The sequence below is a fragment of the Aspergillus wentii genome (genome assembly GCF_001890725.1).
Source record: "Aspergillus wentii DTO 134E9 unplaced genomic scaffold ASPWEscaffold_4, whole genome shotgun sequence".
Taxonomy (NCBI): domain Eukaryota; kingdom Fungi; phylum Ascomycota; class Eurotiomycetes; order Eurotiales; family Aspergillaceae; genus Aspergillus; species Aspergillus wentii.
The window spans coordinates 3,492,917-3,513,688 of NW_024467835.1; the positions used below are offsets into that span (position 1 = coordinate 3,492,917).

The 20,772-nt window shown below is 49.1% G+C and overlaps 9 protein-coding genes across 9 annotated transcripts; 4 read left to right on the forward strand and 5 right to left on the reverse strand.

Moving 5' to 3' along the window:
• Positions 1-242: 242 nt before the first annotated feature.
• On the reverse strand, positions 243-2,442 carry ASPWEDRAFT_172765 (putative chromatin remodeling complex subunit (Arp9); the record flags this gene model as incomplete). Its single annotated transcript, XM_040830971.1, has 3 exons — positions 243-838; positions 890-2,312; positions 2,413-2,442. The coding sequence occupies 3 exons, from the start codon at positions 2,440-2,442 to the stop codon at positions 243-245; spliced, it is 2,049 nt and encodes a 682-aa protein (XP_040689659.1).
• A 426-nt stretch (positions 2,443-2,868) lies between these two features.
• On the reverse strand, positions 2,869-4,095 carry nctB (negative cofactor 2 transcription regulator complex subunit NCB2). Its single transcript, XM_040835500.1, has 4 exons — positions 3,953-4,095; positions 3,848-3,874; positions 3,425-3,684; positions 2,869-3,354 (listed from the first exon to the last, which is right to left on the reverse strand). Exons 1-4 carry the CDS (start codon positions 3,972-3,974, stop codon positions 3,238-3,240), a joined length of 426 nt encoding a protein of 141 aa, XP_040689660.1. The 5' UTR covers positions 3,975-4,095; the 3' UTR covers positions 2,869-3,237.
• Positions 4,096-4,855: 760 nt separating this feature from the next.
• On the reverse strand, positions 4,856-6,247 carry ASPWEDRAFT_41209 (SDR family oxidoreductase). Its single transcript, XM_040835501.1, has 4 exons — positions 5,819-6,247; positions 5,433-5,746; positions 4,999-5,369; positions 4,856-4,943 (listed from the first exon to the last, which is right to left on the reverse strand). Exons 1-4 carry the CDS (start codon positions 5,856-5,858, stop codon positions 4,907-4,909), a joined length of 762 nt encoding a protein of 253 aa, XP_040689661.1. The 5' UTR covers positions 5,859-6,247; the 3' UTR covers positions 4,856-4,906.
• A 191-nt stretch (positions 6,248-6,438) lies between these two features.
• ASPWEDRAFT_183959 (NAD(P)/FAD-dependent oxidoreductase) lies at positions 6,439-8,261 on the forward strand. The gene is made up of 3 exons (XM_040832005.1): positions 6,439-6,698; positions 6,748-7,244; positions 7,307-8,261. The coding sequence occupies exons 2-3, from the start codon at positions 6,784-6,786 to the stop codon at positions 8,148-8,150; spliced, it is 1,305 nt and encodes a 434-aa protein (XP_040689662.1). The 5' UTR covers positions 6,439-6,698; positions 6,748-6,783; the 3' UTR covers positions 8,151-8,261.
• A 222-nt stretch (positions 8,262-8,483) lies between these two features.
• ASPWEDRAFT_41211 (zinc finger CCCH domain-containing RNA-binding protein) lies at positions 8,484-9,465 on the forward strand. The gene is made up of 2 exons (XM_040835502.1): positions 8,484-8,956; positions 9,027-9,465. Exons 1-2 carry the CDS (start codon positions 8,656-8,658, stop codon positions 9,353-9,355), a joined length of 630 nt encoding a protein of 209 aa, XP_040689663.1. The 5' UTR covers positions 8,484-8,655; the 3' UTR covers positions 9,356-9,465.
• Positions 9,466-9,875: 410 nt separating this feature from the next.
• ASPWEDRAFT_172770 (uncharacterized protein) lies at positions 9,876-11,042 on the forward strand (the record flags this gene model as incomplete). Its single annotated transcript, XM_040830972.1, has 3 exons — positions 9,876-10,005; positions 10,083-10,699; positions 10,764-11,042. 3 exons carry the CDS (start codon positions 9,876-9,878, stop codon positions 11,040-11,042), a joined length of 1,026 nt encoding a protein of 341 aa, XP_040689664.1.
• A 1,726-nt stretch (positions 11,043-12,768) lies between these two features.
• On the forward strand, positions 12,769-16,196 carry treA (alpha,alpha-trehalase treA; the record flags this gene model as incomplete). Its single annotated transcript, XM_040833156.1, has 4 exons — positions 12,769-12,780; positions 12,846-14,588; positions 14,649-14,936; positions 15,006-16,196. The coding sequence occupies 4 exons, from the start codon at positions 12,769-12,771 to the stop codon at positions 16,194-16,196; spliced, it is 3,234 nt and encodes a 1,077-aa protein (XP_040689665.1).
• A 294-nt stretch (positions 16,197-16,490) lies between these two features.
• On the reverse strand, positions 16,491-19,352 carry cat1 (catalase catB). Its single transcript, XM_040835503.1, has 5 exons — positions 18,796-19,352; positions 18,516-18,741; positions 18,053-18,468; positions 17,841-18,005; positions 16,491-17,789 (listed from the first exon to the last, which is right to left on the reverse strand). The coding sequence occupies exons 1-5, from the start codon at positions 19,072-19,074 to the stop codon at positions 16,695-16,697; spliced, it is 2,181 nt and encodes a 726-aa protein (XP_040689666.1). The 5' UTR covers positions 19,075-19,352; the 3' UTR covers positions 16,491-16,694.
• Positions 19,353-19,758: 406 nt separating this feature from the next.
• ASPWEDRAFT_41219 (GNAT family N-acetyltransferase) lies at positions 19,759-20,518 on the reverse strand. The gene is made up of 2 exons (XM_040835505.1): positions 20,236-20,518; positions 19,759-20,177 (listed from the first exon to the last, which is right to left on the reverse strand). The coding sequence occupies exons 1-2, from the start codon at positions 20,510-20,512 to the stop codon at positions 19,951-19,953; spliced, it is 504 nt and encodes a 167-aa protein (XP_040689667.1). The 5' UTR covers positions 20,513-20,518; the 3' UTR covers positions 19,759-19,950.
• Positions 20,519-20,772: the final 254 nt, after the last annotated feature.

The following is a 20,772-nucleotide window of genomic DNA, read 5'->3' on the forward strand; positions in this document are numbered from 1 at the left end:
GCCTTTTTGCTCTTTTTAAAAGGGAAGGGACCGACATCGCATTCAGACAGTAAACCAGCGCCAGAAAGAAATAACGTAGGAAATATAGTAGTTTTCAAATGTAGCGCAAAAACAGTCCAAGAAACGACATTGAAATAGCACAGGTCAAAAGTCAAGTTTCATCCCTAAGTAGTCGTAAACCCCGTCTTCCATAAGATCGCCAAAACAGAGCAAGCAATTTTAACCATTTCTATTAAAAGCAATCACAGGATATATTCATGAATTGCCGATGGGCCATTCTCGTTATACTCAACACGGCTCATGAAGCCTTTGCTGAGACCCTGATCAAGAATGAAAATGACCTTGGAGGCAACCTGGGCCCCGAGGAAAACTGCTTCTTCCATGCCATGGCCGGTGCCTGCTGAGCCCGGTGCACCAGCACCGCCAGCACCGCCCGCATTACCCCCGTTACCACTGGCACCAGGGGCATTGCTGTTGGACTGCTCTTTCCATTCAGAGAAATATTCTGGAGGCCTCAGGGTCTTAACTGAGTTTGGAGTCTGGGAGTGACCGGTAGAGCGATAATGCGCCGTAGCGGCGGGATCAATGACCGGTGTTCCCGGGGGCATATTAGGGGCCGCCGGGTTATTAGCATGAGTAGCAGCGACTAGCAGAGGATTCACCCCAGGACCAGTGGGAGTTTGCATGAGCCCAGATTGACCAACAGGTGTCGGGGTGTTGCTTCCTCCTGTGGGGAGAGGGGTAGAGAAATTGGAGGGGATTTCGGATGTGAAAATGCTAGCAGAAGGGGAAAGGACATATTTTTGTGTGATGGTAGCGAGCAAGGATTGTGTAAAACCTATGGATATTAGACAAACATTCTGAGGAATTGGGGAATGGACAAACTAACCTTTTATTTTGCTGCCGTTACCGACAATAATCAAAGAGTCCCAAAGTTCGCTTCGCTTCGTCGCATCGGGGACAGCAAGGATGGTATGATGAATTTGAGCAGCAATGTCTTCGAGGATACCGCCTGACAAACGGCCCAGGGTCTTCTGCCTGGGGGTTGCGGAGAGGAAACGCTCGACACCCACTTCAATGTCGCGTTTCTGACGAACGTAGCGTTCGGGACCAGGGGAAGCATTTTTCTCTGGCTCTAGCCGCGCGAATTCCTCAAGTTGGTATGAGGCCTTTTCCCTCTTAGAGTTGGGAAGGCGAATAGGTTTCCCGGTTTGGTCTACCGATCCTTTCTTGGTGGTTGCTTTATCCTTCTCTCTGCTGGCCAGGAACTCGCTGGTGTTGCCGCTAACAATGGCTGCTACATCCAGTACGCCCTCGTCTTCGTCTTCGCCATTTCCCCCCTCTGGTCCAGTCTGGGTTCCATCCCCTGGCCCACGTGGAATGGACTCGCCTGGAGCTGATCCATCTTGTGCACCTGTGGATGCTGCAGCTGCGGGGTTAGCACCTTGTCGTGCAGTTGCCGCTGCTCCTGGGAGTGGCGTCCCAGCGGGCAGAATCTCTGTGATGTTGCTTCTCTTAAGTTGCTCGCACATTTCTCTCGTGAATCCCTTCGATCCCAAAAGTTCCACCAGCCGATCTGTCATATAATCACCACCACAACCTTCCAAAGCGATACCTCTGCCATGCTCGTTCACCATGAAGTCGGTCACTGCGGTCACGTCCACCTTGCCCTTTCCGAGATCGACAACCGTGGCGGTAGCAGTTCCATACCCATAACAGATTGCAAGGGCAGAATCCATAAGGCAAAAAGCGGGTGCTTTGAATTTTTCAAAGACGAACTGGGTGATCGCCTCTCGATCCCGAGCAGACCAGACTGGCTCCGCGATAAGCATGATCGGTGTGTGGAAGGGCGGGCTCAGGGTATTATAGATGTGTGTGAGATGGGCAAAGAAGCAAGGCCAATCGACGATACGTCCATTTTCCATTGGGCAAATTGCCCCTTCATCAGACGTAACATCCTCTTCGTAGAAGATTTCCTCCACTGTCTCTTGTTTCGATTCCTCATTGCCCTCTTGTCCTTCTGCGGATTCATTCTTAACCTCGCCTTCAGGCTTTTCGGCGTTGTTGGCTGTCTCCGTGTTTGTCGTTCCAGGCTGCGCGGACTCCGAATCCTTCATTTCAACATCCTCTTTAGGCGCGTCGTTACCATTACTGGCTTTGACCTCGTGTCGCCGCTCGCGGATTTTATACGGTTCATATTCCCCCTCCTTTTCTGCGGGGAACATTCGCGTGGGAAAACGAAATCGAGCTGGCGTAAACGACTCGGGCAGACCGAGCTGCGCCAGGGTCACCTGCGAACCTGGCGCAATTATCTGACAAAGGGCAGCATTAGTAGGGTGGCTCACGGAGAGGGGCGGTGGTTGAGGGAGGTGAGCAAAATGGGTAATGTGAATTAACGATCAGTGGACGTACCAGAATGTGCTCATCTCTGAAAGGCGGCATCCTGGGCAACCAGCGTGGTGGGAGACTTGGGAATCTGTCGCAGTGGCAGCCGAAGCTCCGCGGGAGTTGCAGCTGCGACCTTCTGCGCGCGCTGGGAGGTTGGCGGGCAACCCAGTTGGGTTAAGCGCCGTCAGGGCAGCATCAGCGAATTCTGTGACAGCAGAAGCAGCAACTTAAGAATTTTTATATATGTTAGGATGTTGAATGAAGTATAATCAGAAAAAAATAAAAATAAAAATAAAATAAAATAGAAAGAGAATGAACTTAATAGGAAGGGAAATGTAGAATTGCAATTTTCTGGATAACAGATACATAGATAGCCCATGAGAACAGTCCCCATTGACTAGTAAACACACTAATACACTAATCTACCTTTATCCTTAACACCTAAACAATTTAAAGGATGCTTTGGATTATATTATTGTGGTACTGAGCAAACATGCTTCATTAATAGTCAGTTAGCGGTTGGTTGTGTCTTGGTCATCTTACTCTGTACGTAAAACTATCGGATATATATCGAACCTCTACTTCTACTATGGAGACTTCATGGATGTGTATTCGCCAAAATGACCAAACATCATAATGCGCCAGGGAATAAGAATACTCAAATCGAAAATAAAATAAAATAAAAGCCCTACCATCCCATTTTTGAACCATGAGTGAAAACCCAAGTAACCATTGAAACTCCAATACTTCTCCTGACCCGGAAAATACAAAACTCCATAAGTCCGTTCCCTCTATGACCAGCACGAGTCCATCCATATTAAATTCCCACATGTGTAAAGCCGACAGTGCTTATTCCGCAGCGTTGTACTTCTCCGTCGCAGAGCGAAACAGCTCTTGTTGCTGTCGCAGAAGCTCCTCCTCGGACAACCCACTTTGTTCCATCTTGCTTTGCTTCTTTTCTCGTGACTGTAACCGGATGGTGTTAGCAAAAACTCAGTACAACATACAGGTTGATGTATAACACCAAAACACGTACCTTCAACTGCTCCTTGTGTTCGTCTGCAACAGCAAGTACATCGGGAATGTAATCCCCAAACCCAAGATCCCGCAATGCCCTCTCCACGTGCTCGCAAGCAATCGTCTTCTTGGCTTCCTTCTCGCTGATGTCGTTGGCTTCAGAGGAGATCAGGGTGATGAACTCGACACAGCACTCCATGAGTAAGTCGCGTGCATCTTTGGAAAATGTTTGACCGGAGGATGGAGGAAGGATTTCTGTGATTATCTTCTGGACCGTCGCTATGATTACAATTAGCACTCGAACAAACAAGCGCATGCATAGACCATCTGGACGCGCATATGAAATAGGGCATCAGGCATAAGCGTTTAGCGTCGAATAACCCGCAGATAAGCAAAACATTATAGACCAAGGAACACAAAGAGCGGAACCTCCATCACGTACCTTTAGGGAGCGACAGGTCGTCGTTCGCTGTAAAGTAACTAATGTCAGCATCGCATCGCGCGGATTGCCAAGACTGAGTAGATAAACCCGACGAGTGTGACTTACAACTGAACTCTCTATCGGACATGATGGATCGATGACTGGGCGGATTACTCAACGGATGCTCTCAATTTAGTCGTGAAAGGTCCTCGGGAGGATATTGTGTCTTTCAGTAGTTTCGCGCGGGGTCGACAGCTTTTTGTCGCATTAAATAAGGTAAACTAGGCAAGAAATCATAGCGCGGAGGGACTCGATCGGAACGGAACAATTGTTACGATAGCACGGGCAGAAACATACCGCCTTCAGTTTTCTTTATCTTGCTCCAACTTTTTTTTCACGGCTTTTTCTTTCTTCTCTTCTCTTTCATGCCTCGTGGGTTCTTTTTCCCACAACAACCAGATGCCAAAATGGCGAAATCTTCTTATGTCGGAGATTTTCTGGGAGCCTCTTGAAACTAACATTGTAAATGGTGAGTCGCACATTCTTCCCTGATTTCCTTTTCCTTTACCATGATGAACATTGTTGTCGCCCCTATCATTACCAACCCATGGTGACGTACACCGTCCAAGCCAAACGGACTATCTGAAGAAAATTTCAATTCATTTTTGATTTCTCACTTTTTGTGTGTTTGATCTGGTGCTAATGCCTTTGAAGATTTTTAGCTTGTAATGTTTGCCTGTGGGAATCTACGACATTGGGTCTTGGTATATTGGAGATACTGGCGCATTTAAGGATTGATTATTCTGTTGCTTGGGAATTGGTCCCTATTGAATAGGAGTTTCACCTATACTGCTAGAATATAGGTATGCATATTACTTTTTTTTCAACCATTGCAACCTCTTACATGATGAACACCGTACATTCCATGCTAAGGCTGAAGGTGCTCTGCACCTAATGCTGTTTACATGTATTGCTTTTCATCTTTCGGCTGATTTCAAAACACGCTTCGCGCTCGAATGTCTATTGCTATTTATAACAGCCGAAACTAATTATGCTGTTTCTAGATACTCGAAAATTCATCTACGCCTGAAATGCCTCTAGATCCTTGTCGTTCCAGCTGTTTCTCGTCAGTTGTGTCTTCAGACATAGGGCTGTGGCCGTGGGGCACTCACGATAGAAATTTTCCAGATAGTGTGCTTGGGGCATCCAGCACAAGCTTAGCAATGACATGTCCTGGCTGTTCGGGCTTAAGAAGTTTTCCGTCTTTATGAACCGTAGTAAATTTGGAGTGGACTTGAGGCTCCAGAGTCGTAGCATGGTCCTCTCTCAGCTCGCGCTGCATCTCAGTGTCGACCATCCCAGGTCGAATGGAAACACTGGTGACCTCGGGCTCTTCCTCGCCCAAGCTCAGAGCGAGGTGGTTCATGGCCGCCTTGGTCGATCCATAAAGAGCCCAACCCCTGTAGGCGCTCACTGAAGCTCCCGACGATGTGAAGATGATTTTTCCCTTCGTCTGACGGAGGGCCGGGAGACCTGCTTTGACCTATAATAGCATTAGCATGAGTATTCCTGGCTCAAGTTCGCATCACCAAAGGACAAAGCATACAAAAGCCACCAAACTGAAGACATTGACACTGTAACCGTGCTGCCACTGTTCCAGATCGGCCTGGGCAGCTTTGCCCACTTGTCCCAAGATTCCGTGGTTCAGGACCATCCCATCAAGCTGGCCGAAGGACTTGAGGGCGAGGTCAACTGCCTTCTGAGCGAGGGAGAAGTCTGCAAGGTCGCCATTGAGCACTTCGACCTGCTTGCTGTACTGCTCTTTGAGCTTCTGGAGGGGTTCAACGCTGCGGGCCACGACGACGACATTGTGGGATTGAGGTGCCGTGAGGAGGTATTTTGCGACAGCAAGACCGATGCCTACAGAAAGGTGTTATTGTCATTAGTTTCATGGGCTACAATCTGGAAATTGATCGCTTTGTGGGATGTTACCTCTCGAAGCACCGGTGACGATAATGGTTTTGCCTGTCATTGTTGCAGGTAGTCTTCGAACCTGGTAACACAAAGAAAACACAAAGAGGTATCAGAAATAAAATTTGAAGAAGCTTCGACGTGAAAATAGAGAGAGAAAGAGTTGTTTCGGCTCCAGAACAAACGATGAAGAATTGAGCTCGCAATTGACGTGATGTAATCCCGTCTTTGGTGAGGGGATGTGGGGGTTTGGCGAGAGATTTAGTCTAATTGGCGTTTACCTGTCTGCATTTTATGTTGCACATATTAGGGTGACAGTTATGTTTATTATTTACGGCTTCATAAAATTTTATAATTCTCAAGTATTCTCAACAGTATCATGAGAGTCATCTTTTCCAGATCCAGCGATTGTGGGAGGCGGAGTTAGATGCTGATAAGCGCAAAGTTGCTGGGAGGGACCTTGTGCTACAAATTCTTTGTATAAAATCCTGTAGTTTATTCATCAATTGCTTTAGATAAATAAGGTTGAAATAGTCCGAGGCCCCGAGCGATAATCCTAGGAAAAATCATTGCATCGGCTGCGTGGCAATATATCTATTCCGGCGGGCAAACCGGGAAACTGGAAGTCATCGGCAGGGCGTAGGCATAAAGACCCCCACATTTTTGGACTTTGCCGAATTGCGGAGGAGTAAGCCAGAAATGAAGTAAGATTCAATCTTCTTTGGTCAATTGAAGCAATTGGGATCTAGAAATTTCGACGTTTGCGAGTATCTGGCGACTTGTCATCCATCTACTCCACTGTCTAGGTATAGGTATTTATGTCATCTACTGACCACATCCAATGTCTTGTGATAGGCAGTGATTGAAACATCGGTCTTGCTAGAAGAATTCTACCTGCAGAGTAAGGCCAACTACCTGTATATCAATACTTACCACTGACGCTAAGGTAGAAGACATTCAATTGCCTTCGAGCTACTGTATATAAAATGTCTACCGTGATCATCGGAGGAGGGATCATTGGGTCCTCAATCGCATATTACCTGTCCGATAAAAGATCAGGGGAGGGCATTCATATCATCGAATCCTCATCCAAGCTTTTCAGCGCAGCATCTGGCTATGCTGCTGGTTTCATGGCCAAGGATTGGTTTGCCCCTTCCCTCGCCCCGCTTGGTGCCCTTTCATTTGATTTACACCACCAACTTGCCGTTGAAAACGGGGGAGAGGAGAAATGGGGCTATATGAAAGGAGCAGCGTTTAGTATGAATACTACTGATGCAGACAAAAAAGGTGGCGCCCGTGGGGATGACTGGTTGCGAAAGGGAACAAGCAGGGCAGAGACTGCCGCAGGATCCAGTCAGGCAACCATGTGTGAGCCGCCGGATTGGATGACGAAGCAAGAAGGAATGGGTATGGAGCAGATTAGTGAGGAGGATACAGTTGCTCAAGTGTCAGTCGTGAATCAGTATAAAGTTATCGCGGAGGGGTCATGAAACTGACGAAGCTGTCCAGTGACCCATTGAAACTGAGTACATATCTCATGGATGTCTCGGTATCCCGTGGCGTGAAACTCCACAATCCAGCCATGGCAAAATCTCTCGTCACGGACGAAGCAACCAACACTATCAAGGGAGTCAAAGTGGTAAACCTCAACAGTCAGCAGGAGTCGATTATCCCCTGCACAAATCTGGTCGTTTGCACAGGCTCTTGGACCCCGAAGACATTCCAAGGTCTTTTCCCAGCCTCCAAGACCTCAATTTCTATGTCCCCTCTGGCTGGCTACTCGCTGGTCGTTCGCTCTCCACGATATACGCTGAAGGATGAGCTTGAGAAGTACAATGGCCGAAGCAATGCTGTTTTCACAACCCACCCGTCTTCATGCGGATTTAGCCCAGAGTTATTTTCTCGACGTGGTGGCGAGATATACATTGCGGGTTTAAACAGCACGGATATGCCTCTCCCCACCCAGGCAGAGGAGACCTTTAAGCTTCAAGACCCATCTGAAATGGAAAAGTTGAAGTCGGTAGCTGTCCGGTTAATGGGCAAACTTTCCGAAGGCAGTTCAGAGTCAACCGAGGAAATCCCCAATATCGATGATTTGGAAATCCTACGCGAAGGATTGTGTTTCCGTCCTGTTGCAACTCGTGGAACACCGTTTGTTTCAAGAGTAGCAGATAGTTTGTTGGGGAACAATTTGAAGACGGGTTCCGGAGAAGGCGATGGCAAGGGAGGTGTGTTTGTTGCCTCAGGTCATGGTCCTTGGGGAATCTCACTCTCGCTAGGAACCGGAAAGGTCATGGCAGAGTTGATTGAAGGAACCCAGACCTCTGCTGATGTGACTGGGCTGGGAGTTTGAGTTGAGTTCCAATATGTTTATATTCGACGCTTGTCTTGGTCCATGTACAAAAGTGATAGAAAAAAGAATATCTGATAGAATATAGAATGGAATGATGAGATTTTGGGGTCCTTATGGTGTTGAATTGAATCGTAATTGAGAAATAGCCCAAAAGACTAGATGCACGAAGAAAAATAAGAAGGCAATGCATTATTTGTGCATTGCTGAGTAATACGATCCCCAGATATTCATAAATATTTGCCTCAGGCATATGAATCCTTAATCGGCTAGTGGATATTGCCGCCATGGAGCTCTCCAGAATCTTCAGGCAGCTTATGATATTCGACGGTTGCTCTGGTCCGTCCAACCTCTCAACCTTTCAACCTCCACCAACGCCTCCCGCCAGCGCCTCCCTCCTTTTCGCTGTCGCCATCATCTAATTCATCCAACAATACCCTCATTCTGCTCTCCCCGTGGTCTATCTAGTTGAAGCAATAAGTGTCCTGCGCGATCTCATCTAAACACCATGGCCAACTATCTCGCCTCTATCTTCGGTACCGAACAGGACAAGGTCAACTGTTCTTTCTACTACAAGATCGGTGCCTGCAGGCACGGCGACCGATGCTCCCGTAAACATGTCAAGCCATCTTACTCTCAGACCATTTTGATGCCGAACATGTACCAAAATCCCGCCTACGATCCCAAGAACAAGATGAACTCTAGCCAGCTGCAAAACCATTTTGATGCCTTCTACGAGGATGTCTGGTGTGAGATGTGCAAGTATGGCGAATTGGAGGAATTGGTTGTCTGTGACAACAACAATGACCGTGAGTAAACCTGTTTTATGAAGTTGGTGTCCCCAAAGAACAGCTGCTAATATCTAAATTTGCAATGCAGATCTTATTGGCAATGTCTACGCACGATTTAAATACGAAGAGGATGCACAGTCAGCCTGCGACACGCTGAATTCTCGCTGGTATGCAGCGCGGCCTATATATTGCGAATTATCGCCCGTGACAGATTTTCGAGAAGCGTGTTGTCGATTAAATAGTGGCGAGGGCTGTGTTCGAGGCGGATTCTGTAACTTCATACACCGAAAAGACCCCAGCTTTGAGCTTGACCGGGAAATGCGTTTGAGCACCAAGAAGTGGCTGAAGGAAAGGGGCAGAGATGCACGAAGCGTCAGTCGCAGCCCAAGCCCGGAGCCGACTAGAAGGAGATACTAGGGAGAAGTCTATGTGGCTTTCGTCTTTCTTGTTTTCAAACCTGGCGTTGGGGAAAATATGGACTCAGTGTATGCTCCGATTCCACTTCCCTTTGCGCAACGGGGCGTCTAGGGTCGGGTTTGGAGATTCATCAGCTTTGCCAGCTCTAGCATCTGTCTCTTTCTGTGTAATGATATCAAAGCTACCTTAATTTGCGAGATCAGTGAATTCTACAGACTTGCATTTGTCCAGCATAAGCAGAAGCGGTAGTATCTGTTGCGATGAGCAAATTTATTTCGAATATGAGAAAATTCATTATCTTCTTATCCCTGATTTTATTTTAAAGGAATATGCACATACATTATTTCCATACAGTAGTAGAACGACTCGCTGCCATCTAAAGTCTCGGTCTTGGCAGCCAATGACGCGGGTCGCGTTTATCGCGTCACTCTATCCAACCCATTTCCCCACAAACCTCAGCATCACGGTCGTTCTTGGGCTTGTAATCAACATATTCTTTGAAAGAGAGTTTAATAGCAAGATGGCGAACAGCATGGATGAGGGAGGCTATAATGACAGCAATCGCGCATTTCTCCAAGCTTTCATGGCCCGCTCGACCATGACCTTCGAAGAAGCAAGGCCTGTTCTAGCCGCCATTTTTTCTGCACAAGGTATTTTCTATTCCTTAATAACAAGCAATCACTTGAGGCTTGGTGACTGTATGCTAATCAAAATAATTGAGCGACAGACGGCCAACCCATATCCGCTGAAGATATTACTGAAGATGATCTTGCCTCTTATATCGCCGCCGCAAACAGCGCCATTTCTCCCTTCGACCTAGAGATTAGGAGTACCTTGCGACAGGCACAGATAGACCAACAGGATGGCGCAAACAATGGAGGTCCCGAACGAGTGTATGCGCTGGTTAACACCACTAGCGATGCGCTGATGCAACTGGCGACTATCCACACGGCAGATGAAATTGCTTTCGTTAAGCGGCTACTCGATGCAATGTTCGAAACGCACAATACCCGGATATCGGAAGGGATGGTCATCACCGGAATGCAAGCCATGCAGCTAGCCAAGGCTGGTGACGCCAATCGTCGAGAATCCGGTGCTGCGACGCAGCAAAGCCAAGGCGGGGCAGCGCAGTCGCTGAGTATGTCACAGGCAGAGATGGTGATGAGCCAGCTTGTGGATGAAGGATGGTTTGAGAAGAGCCGCAAAGGGTTTTACAGCTTGAGCCCGCGGGGCTTGATGGAATTGCGTGGATGGTTGGTTGCAACCTACAATGATGAGAATGATGAGGGGCAAAGGGCGAATAAGATCAAGTTCTGTGCTGCGTGCAGGGATATAATTACTGTGGTAAGAGCTGGAGTGTCCGATGGAGCATAACATTACAATGCGTATTCTAATTCATGTGCCACAGGGTCAACGCTGCGGTAACCGTGATTGCCATGGCCGACTTCATGACCATTGCCTTCGCAACTTCTTTCGCGTGCAGCAGGCAGAAAAGTGCCCCGTTTGCAAGGCTGACTGGCCCGGGAACAAATTTGTTGGAGAGAGAGCGATTACCTCGACAGAGCGACACATGCAAAATAAGAGGAGAAGCATGAATACCCAGCGCAGAAGTGACGTTGGATCTAGCACGCAGGTTGCTAGCGATGACGCCAACGAAGAGGAAAATAGTGACGAGGATGGCGGCTGAGCTCTTTTGGGGATACTTGCTGAACTCGGAAGTGGTTCGTTCCTCTATCGAGACAAGTATTTAAACTGAATGTGCAGCACAAGGCAAAATAGGCCAGCCTAGAGTCATATAGGCATGTGCAATTTGCGGTCTCGTCAATGCTACAGGCCTCCAGAAGCTCGGAGTAGTACTTGGCCAGGGAGTTTGACCTTGATGATCAAGGATGGATTTCGAAGTTGACTCCAAACTCCTATAAAAGTTTTGCGCCAAAAGCTTCATGGCAATCGAGGCCACTGACTTGGCCTTCTGCCTTATAATTGATTCTAGAGGCAGATTACCTAGAATCGGTCGATTGCTATATCATAAAAGGGAAGCATAGCCTCATTACAGGCAATGGTGGCGAGGTAATATCTAAGTCAATCAATGACGATCTAGATGTTCATGTGCAATTTCCATCAGTTTTATAGTGTTATTCAATGAATATCTTCTTCTCTAGACTTGAATTATAAATGAGATTGAGAATTTACCCACAATGACAGCTTGAAGGCTACCTAGCTAGACGTGGAATAGACCAGACAGCCAAGAAGGACTGGCAGCCATATCAGACCGAGAAAGTAATGGATGGCTGTTTTCATTCACTTGCGGCCAATTCGCGCAGTGCCACCAAGAAGAGGCCCAGCTTTGGACCTTCCCTCTTCTCTCTCTTTTCTCTCACCCACACTTCAATTTCCTTCATTTCATCCTTAAACCATCATTCATATTCAAGTCAAAGCCGCTCTTTTATTAACCAAGTGAATCGATTCATATGAGGGTCATTTCATAAAACTCTTCCCTCTTTCTGGCCCTAAATTGTTTGGCTTAGCGCCCATTATTATTTTTCGCAACGCACGGCTGTATTTCCCCTCATGATATCAACACCTCAGAATCCTGCTGACTTCAGACTAACCAGGGCCTCTCCAAGCCATTTCCTCTCCTTTCCCCCGACGGGCTTTTATCGGTCGTATTGCGGGGGCAAAACTCTCCCCAGGATTAAGCCACAATCCCCGCGATATGATGACAGAGGCGTCCCACCCAGCTCCTAAATGACATCGTGAAAGTCAATCCGTGTATCGGCCCAGGTTTCTTTTACTGCCAATGCGCGGATTGCCGTGTCCGTTCCACATTTAACATTATTCCACTCATTCAATTAGTGATAGATACTCGGTCCTGCGTTCATTCCGAGGTCCCGTGCTACGCCCTGTCGCTCTGTCCCGACTCCGGATTGTGGGCTCGTGTTTGTGGGCTTGCCGTCCCCGCAGAATAATACGACATAGGCATCCATACTTAGTCCGGAGAACCTGCATCAGTTTCCACATGGTTTGGCCCTTTACGACGTTGGGTGACACTGGCCAGTCTGAGCGCTGCCTAAGTGGCCCTGTACTTTCTTTTTCTCTCTCGCAGAACTTGACGTTTTCGCAGTTTGTTGCGGGGATTCCGCTGTTTTGTGGGCCTATTTTTTCTACAGACATAGATCGGCACTGCTTTTCCATCTTTGACATGAGTTGTGGAAATTAAATAAAGTTTTCCACCATCTTCGTTACCTTGGCTCTTGATTTATAATCCCTACGAGATCCGTTCTATATCACCATTTGACCTGAGTCTTATACCTGTCCAAGGATATTTGTTCCCCCTCGTGACAAAGGCAGGACACGGCGACGCTAGGAGATCACTACGGTGCTTTCTATCTTCTATTGGTAGACGCTTGAAGATGAAGTCAAACGTGAGTCATTATGATATCTACCCTTTCTGCTATATTTTCCCGAAACAAAATTCACAAGATGACAGATTTTGGACTGGACCTTGTTGTCGTTGCTTCTGCAGTTTCCGGCAGTTAATGGCTCCCCCAACGGTCAGAACCGCATCGCTCGAAGCCTGAAGCAGTACGGAGGTGATGGCAAGATTACAGCAGATGCGGATTCCAAAAACGTGTATACGACCAAATTTCCCGGAGTTACATGGGACGAAGACAATTGGCTGCTCACTACAACGAGTCTAGACCAGGGTCATTACCAGTCGCGTGGCTCCATTGCCAACGGATACCTGGGAATTAATGTTGCCAATGTCGGACCGTTCTTCGAGCTTGATGATCCAGTGAATGGTGATGTGATCAATGGTTGGCCTTTGTTTTCCAGGCGCCAAACTTTCGCAACAATTGCCGGATTTTTTGACAGTCAGCCTACGACAAATGGTAGCAATTTTCCTTGGTTGTCCCAATATGGAGGCGACAGTGTCATCAGCGGTATCCCACACTGGAGTGGACTGATCCTCGATTTAGGGGATGGTACATACCTCGATTCAACGGTTGACGGCAAAACAATCACTAATTTTCAGTCCACATATGACTTTAAAGCTGGCGTGCTGTCCTGGTCATACAAATGGGTTCCCGAAGGCGACAAGGGATCATATGACATTGCTTACCGGCTTTTTGCCCACAAATTGAACATCAACCAGGCCGTGGTTGACCTGGAAATTGTGCCCTCTTCGAATGCCAATGCCTCGATTGTCAACCTCATTGATGGCTACTCAGCTGTCCGTACCGATTTCGTGCAATCAGGACAAGATGATGGGGCGATCTTTTCTTCTATTCGACCCTGGGGAATTTCGAATGTCACGGCCTATGTTTATGCCAATTTGACCGGGTCGGAAAACGTTGATCTGTCATCTCGCAAAATTGTTTCGGATAAGCCGTACGTTAATTCGAATGAATCGACCATTGCCCAGTCAGTCAATGTCAAGTTCTCGGCCAATGAAAAGCTTCGTATCACCAAGTTCGTTGGTGCTGCCTCTACAGATGCTTTTGCAAACCCTCGAAAAACCGCCAAAAGGGCTGTGTCTGCTGGAATGACCCGTGGCTATACCCAGTCCCTTCAGTCACATATTTCTGAGTGGGCAAGCATTATGACAGATAACTCGGTTGACAAATTTGCCAACCCAGAGACTGGAGTCTTGCCAGCCGACAGTCACATTGTTGACTCGGCCATAATCGCTGTTGCCAATACATACTATCTCCTGCAGAACACAGTGGGCAAGAATGCTGCAAATGCGGTTTCCGGGGCCCCCGTTAATGTTGACAGTTTATCAGTCGGTGGCCTCACATCCGATTCTTACGCTGGCCAAGTATTTTGGGATGCGGATATCTGGATGCAACCTGGCCTCGTTGCTTCGCACCCCGAGGCTTCTCAGCGGTTCACGAATTATCGTGTGGCTCAATATGCCCAGGCAATGAAAAATATTGAGGCTGCCTTCGCCAGCTCAAGAAACGAGACCAACTTTTCTCCTTCGGCCGCCGCCTATCCTTGGACCAGTGGCCGGTTTGGCAACTGCACAGCTACCGGTCCATGTTGGGACTATGAATATCACCTGAACGGGGATATTGGACTGTCAACGATCAACCAGTGGGTTGCCAGTGGCGATACGCAGTATTTCCATGACAAGCATTTGCCAGTTTATGACTCGATTGCAACTCTTTATTCGAATTTGCTTGAGCGTAATGGATCCTCCTGGACCCTGAGAAATATGACTGACCCTGTACGTCCGTCACTTACTATCTTTTGGTATTTACATTAAGCTAATATCTATTGTGCCTAGGATGAATACGCAAACCACGTTGATGCGGGTGGTTTCACGATGCCGTTGATCGCTCAGACGCTGACATATGCAAACTCATTCCGCAAGCAGTTCGGCATCGAGACCAATGAGACATGGACTGAAATGGCCGAAAATATTCTTTTGCTTCGGGAAAGTGATATCACCCTCGAGTTCACCACTATGAACGGAAGCACCGTAGTCAAGCAAGCCGACGTGGTGCTCAACACATACCCCCTGGATTACAGCAGCAACTACACAGCCCAGAACTCACTAAATGACCTGGACTACGTGAGTTTCAATTACACCTAACTATTACTATACCTCAGTGAAAAGTGCTGACGATAAGCGTTAAAACAGTATGCCAACAAACAATCTTCCGACGGCCCAGGCATGACATGGGCCATTTTCTCAATCGTCGCCAACGATGTTTCCGAATCCGGTTGCTCTGCTTACACGTATCAACAGTACTCCTATGAGCCATATGCACGAGCACCATTTTTCCAATTATCTGAACAGATGGTAGATGATTATAGTAGCAACGGGGGCACACACCCAGCATACCCCTTCCTAACCGGGAGTGGAGGGGCCAATCAAGTCGTTCTGTTTGGATACCTCGGACTGCGACTACTTCCTGATGATGTTATTCACATTAATCCCAATTTACCACCGCAAATCCCCCATATCACTTATCGAACATTTTACTGGCGAGGATGGCCCATGTCAGCTAGCTCCAACTATACGCACACCACCATCCGTCGGGCTGCCAATGTTCCTAGCCTCGATACTGCGGACTTGCGGTTTGCAAACGTGTCAATCCCTGTGCATGTCGGCACTGAGTCCAACACAACTGTTTACAAACTTCCAGTCAAGGGTGCATTGACTGTTCGCAACCGCCAAATTGGATCAAAAAACACCATCCCTGGTAACCTGGTACAGTGCCGTCCAGTGTACTCGCCTAGTGAATACGAACCAGGCCAATTTCCGATTTCTGCCGTGGACGGCGCAACCTCGACGAAATGGCAGCCCTCTTCTGCGAACCTGAGCTCTGTGACCGTCTCCTTTGCCGATTCTGAGATCAACAAGAAGGCCGTTGGATTTTACTTTGATTGGGCGCAGTCACCGCCGGTCAATGCAACGATCATATTCCATGACAATCTCATTGAGGACCCAGCCTTGACTCTCATGTCTGAAAATAACTCCAATTACATTGTCGTTAGCAGCATGAAAAACATAACGCAATCCAGCCCGTATGACCAAAATACCAACCTCGATAAGGTGGTTATTCCTACTGGCAATACTACCAGAACGGAACTTCATGAGCCTGTCCGGGTTACACGTTATGCGACTCTGCTTATTTACGGCAACCAGGCACTCGAAGGCGAGGAGAATGCTGTAGGCGCCACTGTCGCCGAATGGGCTATCCTCGAACAACCTCAGTCATCTGGACAAAGCGAAAATGGAAGCACCAAGAGAAAGCTTCAATTAAAAGACGCGGCTCTGATGTCTGACAATGTTACCAGACGCCGGAAATTTATCATTCCAAACTAAAAAACTAAAAACACCCCAGGATAGATGGCGTCTAGCTGAATTGGCAGCAAAAAGGCATGGGGTTTGATTTTTGATGTACTCTATGGTTTCTTTTCTTTATCCTTTGGTTGATTCTATCTTTACCTATTAGTTTGACTCGTTAGCCTGCTCGACAGGTCTTATGAAGCAACGCTTAATGGATATTGTTATATCATTTCGCCATGATTGGTTTTGGTAATCCCTACGCGCAGTGGCATGTGCCTATTTGGCTGATCGTAGGAAAAAAAAAAAAAAAAAAAAGCTACTAATGTGGTCATGGTTCTTAAGGTAAGTGTTGATTATTTCATACTTCATTAGGAGTTATATGCAAGCTAATACTGATAGGCCGACGACCTATAAATTTTGATTTCAAATAATACATGAACATGAACATGAACATGAGTACACCCTGACTAGTCATCTTTAACAAGATCTAGAAAGGATGGGGAAACAAAAGAAAGACATTTCCCCTTAGGCAGCTTATTGGTCCAGAGCAAAACGGTCCAGGAACTTGAAGGTTTGGAGACCCTCCTTGACACCGTTGATAAAGGACTCACCGACAGACTTGGCAACATAGACACCAGTGCGGGAAGAAGAGATGCCAGCACGGGTAAGAACAGAGGCGGCACCGCCTAGTGCACCGATCGGCTTACCGAAACGGAAGCCATCCACAAGGATCTGCTGAGGACGACCGGCAGGGAAAAGGGTCGAGGCAGCGGTGGAGTTGGCAGGCGAGGTGAAGGTAGAGTAGGAGAAGAGACCCTCAGCGCCACTGGCGACGATGACGGCATCGAACTGGATGGCGTCGGAGCCGGAGTAGGTTTGGTCAACGCCGTCAGCCAAGCGCTCAGCGACGACAACGACGTCGACACCTTCCTTGGAGAGACTGTTGCGCAGAGAAGTGGCATCGTTGATGGAGGTCTTGTTGTCGACCGATGCGAGATATCCGATCTTGAGACCATCAAGCTTGGCGAGCTTGGCGCCAAAGGAACCGACGTTGATAGTCTTGTTGTTGTGGTAGTAAGTAGGGTCAGGGTGGGGCTCCTCGACGCCGATAGCGCGAGCAACGCGGCGGGCGAGATCGTTGTCGACGCGGTTGAGCTGGATGATGACATTGTTCTTGACGACAGAACTCTTAACATTGGAGTTCTCGAAACGCATGGCGTCAATAAGGAACTGCTTCTCGGCGGGGACGAGCGAGTTGTAGAACAGACGGGGCTGCGACCAGACATCATTGAAGCTGGGGCTGACGGTGCGCAGAAGCTTGCCGCTGGGCTGGCGGTTAGGGGCGGTGAAGAAGCCCTTGCCAGCGGTCTGGTTGGCCTGCTTGGGGGCGCCCTCGTTGACAGCGTTGGGACCAGGGGTGTAAGCGTCGCGGTTGAGGGGGATGAACATCTGACCGGCACCATCGCGGTTGTTGTTGTGGATGGGCACACGGGGCTGGTTAATGGGGAGCTGCTCGAAGTTGGGACCGCCGTGACGGTTCAACTGGGTGTCGAGGTAAGAGAAGAGACGGCCCTGGAGCAGAGGGTCATCGGTGAAGTCGACACCGCGGACGATGTGGCCGGGTTGGAACTGAAACGAGTGTTAGTATTGACAGGATGAGAGTGGTGGAGAAGAGCATACCATGACTTGTTCAGTCTCGGCAAAGTAGTTGCGCGGGTTACGGTTGAGCTGCATCTTACCCAAGGGGGTGATGGGGACTAATTCCTCGGGGACAATCTTGGTGGGATCGAGGAGATCGAAGCCGAAGCGAAGCTGGTCTTCTTCGTCCATGATTTGGACACCGAGCTGATATTGTGAGTAGCTGGATGACGAGGAGTAGGGAACGAACATACCTCCCACTCGGGGAAACGGCCGGCCTCGATAGACTCGAACAGATCCTGGCGGATAAAGTCTGGGTTCTTGCCCGAGACCTGCTGGGCCTCCTCCCAGACCAAACTGGCCTTACCCTGCAGGGATTTCCAGTGGAACTTGACGAGCTTGGTGGCTCCCTTGTCGGTCACGAAACGGTAGGTGTGGACACCGAATCCATCGACGTGTCTGAAGGAACGGGGGATACCGTGTCCGGCCATGGCCCAGAAGAGAGTGTGCAGGGAGCTGGGCTGCTGGCTGAAGAAGTCCCAGGCGGAGTCGTGGGCAGTAGCAGCTTGAGGGATTTCGTTGTCGCCACGGGGCTTGACGGCGTGGATCAGGTCGGGGAAGAGGATGGCATCCTGGATGAAGAAGACGGGGATGTTGTTTCCGACAATGTCTGCATTGTTAGCCCAGCCTTCTCCCAACCGGATGTGTTTGACCTACCAAAGTTGCCCTCATCGGTATAGAAACGGGTGGAGAAGCCGTGAACATCGCGAGCCAGGTCGGAACTGCCGCGGCTACCAGCGACGGTGGAAAAGCGAACGAACATGGGGGTCTCCTTGCCCTTGCCTCGGAGGAAGGAAGCGGCGGTGATGTTGGAGAAATCGCCATACGAGGTGAAGACACCGTGAGCACCGGTACCACGGGCGTGGACAGCACGTTCGGGGACCTTTTGCGATCAGTATCAATGTTTTCTGGCAGGAGTATCAAGTGTGCAACATACCCGCTCATGGTCAAATCGCTGAATCTTCTGACGGAAGATGAAGTCCTCGAGCAGAGTAGGACCACGCTCTCCAACGCTCAAACTGTTTTGGTCGGCGATGGGACCACCGACATCAGTGGTGAGGTAGGAGTCGGTGTCGTTGAGGTAGTAGTGGGAGAGGAAGTCTTCCGTGTCGGCGGCAGCATCGTTGGTGGCATCGCGCGAGTGAAGTTCACCGGTCATGTAAGGGCAGGCGGCACTGGCGATGCCAATGAGGCTGGGAATCAAAAGGGAACGCATCTTGACAGGACGCATTCAAGGGCTGTATGATGGTGGACAAAAGAAGAAGGAGAGGGGACGACATAACAAGGGCATCGGGTTATTTATATATGGCGAGGGCAAAAAATGGGGGCATGCAGATCGAAGGATAAGCCGGACAGGGTTCGTGCATGACTAGACTAGGGGACGCAGGAACCAAGAGCGGCGGGCAAAAGGCTGTGAGGCATGAGCCATGATGATTAACTATGAAGGGCTGCTTATTGAAGCAGCAGGGCTAGAACGTGGGGACTTTGTGATACAGATTACTGAACCCAATACCCACGCAGCAAACCGACCAGGCGATTTAGTCAGTGTCGCGCTGAGATGAAGCGGTGGCCCGATTGGGCGACTGGGGGTGGTTGATATTTGTTTTCGATTGGACGACGGGAGCGTCCATTCTTGGCCGTTTGATTAGCATCAGACAGCATTCGGGCACTGGCGATAGTCTGGAATGCTGTTGTTTGCGCTGCTTGGTAATGGCGCCGGTCTGGAGCGGTGGAGAGTCTTTCCTCTCCACCCTGGCTTGGCGGCGGAGGATTCGTCGCATCCACTAGCTGGCAGTTATTCCCTCTTGCTCTATCCACGACAGGATGATCGCCCTGGTTACACCGGCTTGATGCAATCACTCCCTGCAAATCACAAATCAGCGCTGGCGAGGGCATCCCGTGCTGGGTGACCTGTTTCAGTGCAGCAAATGCCCCTGGCCAAACCTCGGAGATTCGCCCTTGGCGTTGACATATTCTCGCGCTGTGGTTGGCTGTCTCAATCTTCAGTCTACGGGCAATACGGAGTGCTCCCAGGAGTCTTTTCTTCCTCTCATTCAGGCATTTTATATCTACACGGGATGTCCATGCATGTTCAGTTTCTTTCTGGCTCTCTCACCACCGGAAAGGTCCCTCGCTCCGCACAGCCAGGGCCGCTGCGATCCTCAAAGCCGAACCGGCTGTACAGCAGCTTCCCCTCCTGCGTGGCGTCGATGTAGACGGGCATCCCATCGCGATCGGCCACTTCGCATCCCCATTGCACCAGCATCCCACCCGCGCCTCGACGACGATACGCAGGATCCGTAGCCAACATGTCCAGATCTATTACCAATTAGCCCCCCCCCATCCCCCACTCCACAATGCAATGACAGAAACATACAGTAATTCTTCTTCTCCCCAAACAACCTCTTGCGTTCCTTCTCCAGCCCCTCAATAAAATAGGCATCACACTTGGCCTTGTCCATCTCCCCATGCCAAGGTGGGAAACGAGGGCCCCGTTCATGCGCCGGCGACAGATCCCATTTCGCGTACGCAACCAGGTGGTTGTTATTGGCGGGATCGACGACCTTCCAGTAGTACGCCGAGGGCTTGTGCAGCAGGTCGTGGCGGTTGGCATCATGCCACCATTGGCGCACGGCGGGGGTGTCGGGGATCATGGCGAGGAAGTTGGGGTCGTTGAAGCAGCGGTACCAGAGGTCGGTGATGTTGTCGAGGTCGTCGACCGTGGCGGGTTGGAGTTGGAGGGCCATTTTGATGAGGATGAGGATGAGTTGGGTATGGTTACTATGGGATAAGGTGAGGTGAGGTGAAGAGAGAGTTGGAGGAAGGGTGAAGTCGAGTGCGACCGGCATTCCCCTACTATTATTACTTTTGGTTTACGCATGCATGTGCTGGCATCGTCTACCATTCTACTGTG

Excerpts from the sequence above, each read along its gene's own strand:
- nctB (XM_040835500.1), bottom strand. The coding sequence starts at position 3,974 with ATGTCCGATAGAGAGTTCAGTT. Across the intron at positions 3,875-3,952 it reads GTCCGATAGAGAGTTCAGTT|CGAACGACGACCTGTCGCTC; the intron begins GTAAGTCACACT and ends GTTACTTTACAG. Across the intron at positions 3,355-3,424 it reads AACACAAGGAGCAGTTGAAG|TCACGAGAAAAGAAGCAAAG; the intron begins GTACGTGTTTTG and ends ATCCGGTTACAG.
- ASPWEDRAFT_41209 (XM_040835501.1), bottom strand. The coding sequence starts at position 5,858 with ATGACAGGCAAAACCATTATCGTCACCGGTGCTTCGAGAG. Across the intron at positions 5,747-5,818 it reads CGTCACCGGTGCTTCGAGAG|GCATCGGTCTTGCTGTCGCA; the intron begins GTAACATCCCAC and ends ACCTTTCTGTAG. Across the intron at positions 5,370-5,432 it reads TCTTCAGTTTGGTGGCTTTT|GTCAAAGCAGGTCTCCCGGC; the intron begins GTATGCTTTGTC and ends ATGCTATTATAG.
- ASPWEDRAFT_183959 (XM_040832005.1), top strand. The coding sequence starts at position 6,784 with ATGTCTACCGTGATCATCGGAGGAGGGATCATTGGGTCCTCAATCGCA. Across the intron at positions 7,245-7,306 it reads GAGGATACAGTTGCTCAAGT|TGACCCATTGAAACTGAGTA; the intron begins GTCAGTCGTGAA and ends GAAGCTGTCCAG.
- ASPWEDRAFT_41211 (XM_040835502.1), top strand. The coding sequence starts at position 8,656 with ATGGCCAACTATCTCGCCTCTATCTTCGGTACCGAACAGGACAAGGTC. Across the intron at positions 8,957-9,026 it reads CTGTGACAACAACAATGACC|ATCTTATTGGCAATGTCTAC; the intron begins GTGAGTAAACCT and ends TTTGCAATGCAG.
- cat1 (XM_040835503.1), bottom strand. The coding sequence starts at position 19,074 with ATGCGTTCCCTTTTGATTCCCAGCCTCATTGGCATCGCCAGTGCCGCC. Across the intron at positions 18,469-18,515 it reads TACCGATGAGGGCAACTTTG|ACATTGTCGGAAACAACATC; the intron begins GTAGGTCAAACA and ends CTAACAATGCAG. Across the intron at positions 18,006-18,052 it reads GCCGTTTCCCCGAGTGGGAG|CTCGGTGTCCAAATCATGGA; the intron begins GTATGTTCGTTC and ends TCACAATATCAG.
- ASPWEDRAFT_41219 (XM_040835505.1), bottom strand. The coding sequence starts at position 20,512 with ATGATCCCCGACACCCCCGCCGTGCGCCAATGGTGGCATGATGCCAAC. Across the intron at positions 20,178-20,235 it reads TGGGGAGAAGAAGAATTACT|ATCTGGACATGTTGGCTACG; the intron begins GTATGTTTCTGT and ends AATTGGTAATAG.